A 5,000-nucleotide genomic window follows, 5' to 3' on the forward strand; every position below is an offset into this window, starting at 1 on the left:
ATCGCAAATTACATTGTAACTGAAACACTTGAGATTCTACATACACAAAACAAGAAAAAAAAAACTTCACTTGAAAGAACAGGCAACACGCACAACACAGCGTGTCTGCGAGGAAAACTCTTTCTCTGTAACACTGTCATAGATTGTAGAATTCCCTGCACAGACTCATTGAGTTTCACCGTCCACCCTCCCTCTGTTGCTGTTTGGTGTTGCAGCGACTACAAACTAATGAACTGGCTGTCAATTAGGCTACAACTTTAAAAACAATACCGTTGATGTTTGTTTTGGAAACGTTTAGTTGTTGCGTGCTGACTGACAACTGCCGTACAGGCTGTAACTCAAAATAGCGAACATGGCGAGACTGACACGTCATTCGCAAATTATAAGCGTCATGTAAACGGCGCATGGATCGGAAAATCAGATCATTGTTGATGCAGATATGATTATAAATGGTGAAAATGAAGGAGGGAATTCCGAAAAGTTATAGACAAGCAAAGATGCCTTCTTTTGGTGCAGCAGCTGTGCAGAGCCAGCACCTAGCCTACATGCAGCGCCAGGTGTAAAGGCAAAATGGTTGCGTGAGGAATTAAATATCTCTGGATCGGTTTTTTGATCTGCATGTTTTTCCGATCACCGATCAGGCTATTTTTGGCCATTATCGGCCGATCATGATCGGCTGCCGAGCAATCGGAGCACCTCTAACACACACACACACACACACACACACACACACACGCACACACGCACACACGCACGCACGCACAAAAGACCAACTTGCTCTCTGTGTCTCCAGCAGTATTTCCTGCCAAGTGTCCTCTGCTGGACAGGGTCACAGTGCGTAACAGATTACCGCCAGTGTGTCTGTCTGCAGCTTCACTGTATGGGCATGCCTCCTGTACACAACCATCAAAACAACCTTGTTTACAGATGGCTAATAAGGGCATTTGTGTCAACCGCAAAAACAGCACCATAGAAGGTCAGTGTTCATGCATGTTTGCGATTCACACACGATTCATACAACAAATACTTGCTCTCTCTCTGTCTCTGTCTCTGTCTCTCTCTCTCTCTCTCTCTCTCTCTCTCTCTCTCTCTCTCTCTCTCTCTCTCGCTCTCTCTCTCGCTCTCTCTCTCGCTCTCTCTGTCTGTCTCTCTCCTTCTCTCCCTCCACAGGCCCAATGTGGTCAGCTGGAACAAGGTGTTGGGAATGACCCCTGTTGAGAGGTTAGACCATGCTTTCCGTGTTGCTAAGGAACAGCTTGCCATTGAAAGACTGCTAGACCCTGAAGGTATAAGAACACACCAGAATATGTCTGGTCATTTCTTGATGATGTGCATCACCTTTTTATCCTTATTGTCTATAGTATTTTATCTGATTATGAAACACACTCAAAATGACCAATTTGTGAAGTTCTGTACCATACCAAATGTCTAATTGCGGCCATTACTTTCCCCCTTGTAGATGTGGCCGTGCAACTTCCCGACAAAAAGTCCATCCTCATGTACGTGACCTCGCTTTTCGCCGTGCTGCCCAATGACATCACAATGGAGGACATCAAAGAGGTGGAGACTCTGCCTCGAAGGTTCCGTCTGGAGGCGGAGGAAGCCCCTACCACTGCCAGCCCACCTCAGGTAAGAGAAGCCTGTTCATTGGAGGATATGACCCTTAAAGCACCATGATTAAAAATTTTCTGTTTAGGATGGTGGCCAGAGTAGGTATTGCAACTATATGGCTCATTGAAACTGTACTGCCTATTGGCAAATTCTTAATAAACTAATATTTACTAGTCTCACCAAAGTATAGTAAGTTTTGCAGCTAAAAATGTCCATTTCTGGACATTCAAAATGACGGACATGGACAAAATCACCCCCCCCCCTTTCATGTATGAAAGTGCAATTTTCCCAGTCATAATGAATACTTACAATTTGATGGTGGTGTTAAGTACTGATGGAAAAGATAACATTTAATGAATGGGCAGCATGAATTCTGGAATTGAACTGCTAAAATATTACACGGTGCATCTTTAAGAAGTTGTGATGCGATCTCTTGCTCGTTCCCACTGCCACCATTGATTTAAATGGCAATGACACGTTCAATATCAAACACACGGTCTGTACAGTTTTTGTTGTTGTTGTTGCTTGACTTGCCATGGTGCTACAGGTGTGCAGTGGTGTGCAACAGGAGATTTCCTCTTGGTTGGTTGAGTGGTGTTATGTGTTTACTCGTCATCAGCTGCTGTGTGCTGTGATCCTGTGAGATTTTATAGTACATTGTGTTGCACTCAGTAGACTCTTTCCTTGAACAAGGACAAGCTGTTGACACGCAGAAGAATACAAAGTATTACAAAAGCATGAGTTGGAGGCGAGTTTGGTTAGGAAGGGAAAACGGTCTTGGTAAGGCATTTTAGAGTACAGTAGAGGGTACCCTATTGTCCCCGGGGGGAAATTTGGGCTTCACCCACTGCATTGCATACAGTAGGCCTACTCACATACCCAGCATACAACGTAACAAAAAACACTAAAACATAAAACTGTGCACTGCATGTGTATGGCGTGTTTATCTGCCATTAAGCATTCTTAGGGCTGTTTGGACAAAGGAGTTATTTGTCTGCAGTTTAATGTCCTGAAACGTCAAGCTGAGGGTAGCAGCGTGAATTCATGATGCAGAATGTGTGTGTGGTTTTGACAGCTTATTAAAGCGATACAGTACAATTTCTGGAAATGAGTATAATTTTTCATCTCCCTTGGAGTTACATCATTGACTTTTACCTTTATCTCTGGTGATGTTAAGTTCCAAGCTAGCAAGTGCCATTGCATCTTATGGGAGAAGCCAGCTGCTAGCTGGTCCGGTAAGATTTAATGATAATTCAGCCAGTAGAATTTGTGTTGCCTGACTCAGAAAGAGACTGGAAGTGCAGGAGAAGGTAAAACTCAATTATTTAACTCAAGGGGAGGTGTAAAATGAGCTTATTTCCAGAAATGGTTCAGTATTGCTTTAAAGGTCGTTGTAGGGAGAAGAACTCTGCATAAATTCCACATAGGAATCCCATGAGCAAAGCTGCTAAAGTTCTCAATAAGTCCAGAATGAGCGGTACACTGAAACTGCCTTCAGAAGAATTTCCTGGAAAAATATGAAGGATTAAAATAGCAAATGCATTGCTTTCCCTGCTGCAAATGAATTCCTTTCCCTGGTGTGGGTGTGTGTGTGTGTGTGTGTGTAACACAACACCCAAGTTGCAAGATTCTAGATCCACGTTCACGCTCCTTTACGCTTGCTGTCCTCAATTTGAACAAAAGCTGTTTGACATTTGAGCTCACAAGCCATCCGTCTTGCATTGATCGGCCACAGCAGCATATGCCATCTCAGCTTGCACTTGCGGTGTGTTTGTTTTGCATCGACACAACCAGAGCAGTATACAAACATGAAAGATTTATACATTTATTAATGTGTTTGTTTTGCATCGACACAACCAGAGCAGTATACAAACATGAAAGATTTATACATTTATTAGTGCGTTTATTTATTGATGTATTTATTGACTGATTCCTCTGCTTATTACATTTTTTGATATGGCACTGAATCTTCTGTGTTTATTTCTCATTGATGCCGTCAGCAGTGTACAAAAAAAAAAAAAAAACCTTTTTACATGCGCGGAGAAGGTCATTGAATATGCTGTAGAGTGAACAGTAGGAAGGCCTCGGGGTTTTTCACAATGGAGAGCTGCGTCTAGTAGTGTTTCTCAACAGGGGCTCTACAGCCCCCCGAGAGGCGTAGGGGAGGCATAGGACAGCGTGGAGAAGGAGGCAGCTGAGAGGGGGCGGTGCTTAGTTGCCATTGGGGGACATTCATCTATTTTATTTTTTAATACTAAGGGGGGTCACATTATCAGGCATATGATGAGGTCAAGGGGATGTTCGCAGGCTTATGAGGAGGTCCAGGGGTCGTTTATTTGGAAAAAAAAGGTTGAGAACCACTAGCGCATGTGAACAGTCAAATAGAAAAAGGACCTTGCTTAATGTAAAAGCAACGTGCTTGGGATTGCGGTGTTTATGAAGGCGGAGCAGATGGCAGGAATGACGTCTCCGCTATTCACAGACTTGTCAAGGTCACCTGGTTACACATTGTAGGCCTGTTCTCTCTCTTTCTCTCTCCTTCCCTCTTCTCTCTCTGTCTCTCTCTCCTTCTCTCCTCCACCCACCGTCTCTCCCTGCTTGATGTAGTTTATCCATTCATTGGGGAGTAGAGGTATTTGACATGGAACAATGGGCAATGGAATTGTATCTATCTATACAGTTGAGGACGATATTATCAGCCCCCCCTCCTGAAACCAGAAATTTCTCTAGCTTTCTCAGTAGGAATGACTATTATTTACAGTTTAGGTGATTCTGGAAACAAATACACTGTTGGAGATCATGTCCAATGAGTTGAATTTGGATTTTTCTATTGTTACGATGAGTTTAAACAAAAAAGGGCAAAAATGACAAGGACAAAATTATTAGCCCCCTGATCATTAATAGTCAATATGGCGCCATTTATGAACCAAAACTGACAACAGGCTCTGATAAGTTGCTACCTAGGTTGGCTCGTGCCCCACTAGGGATTTTGGCCCATGTCTTCACTGCAAAGTGTTCTAGCTGGTCCAAATCGCATGAATGCTGAGCATAGACATTAACCACAGACTCTCAGTGGGATTGAGGACTGGACTACGAGCGGGTGATTCCAATATCATGGTTTTAGTGTCCTTGAAGAACCTCTGAACTAATCTAAATGTATGCTTTGGGTTACAATGTTGTTGGAAGACCCAGCAATCCAGATTCAGACCCAGACTCCCTGTGTCTGAGGCTGAATAACAGACTAAACTTGATGCCCTTCCACTATGTGTAACTGTGGAAACTGCTTAGCCTCATTAGACCAAAGAAGCATTGGACACCTGCCTAGATGATTGTTATTGACCTGGCCTCACCTGGAGGTTTTCCCCCCCCAAGAAAGACAGTTGTTAGGG

At 43.4% G+C, this 5,000-nt stretch overlaps 1 protein-coding gene across 5 annotated transcripts in view; it reads left to right on the forward strand.

Moving 5' to 3' along the window:
* utrn (utrophin) overlaps nt 1-5,000 on the forward strand; it is a 281,604-nt gene that overhangs the window by 63,555 nt on the left and 213,049 nt on the right. For all 5 annotated transcript variants that reach the window (XM_063223012.1, XM_063223008.1, XM_063223010.1 and 2 more), the window contains 2 exons: nt 1,171-1,286; nt 1,460-1,629. In XM_063223012.1, the coding sequence (XP_063079082.1) occupies nt 1,171-1,286; nt 1,460-1,629 (286 nt within the window). The remainder of the gene's footprint in view (nt 1-1,170; nt 1,287-1,459; nt 1,630-5,000) is intronic.

The sequence above is a fragment of the Engraulis encrasicolus genome, chromosome 18, assembly GCF_034702125.1.
Source record: "Engraulis encrasicolus isolate BLACKSEA-1 chromosome 18, IST_EnEncr_1.0, whole genome shotgun sequence".
NCBI lineage: Eukaryota > Metazoa > Chordata > Actinopteri > Clupeiformes > Engraulidae > Engraulis > Engraulis encrasicolus.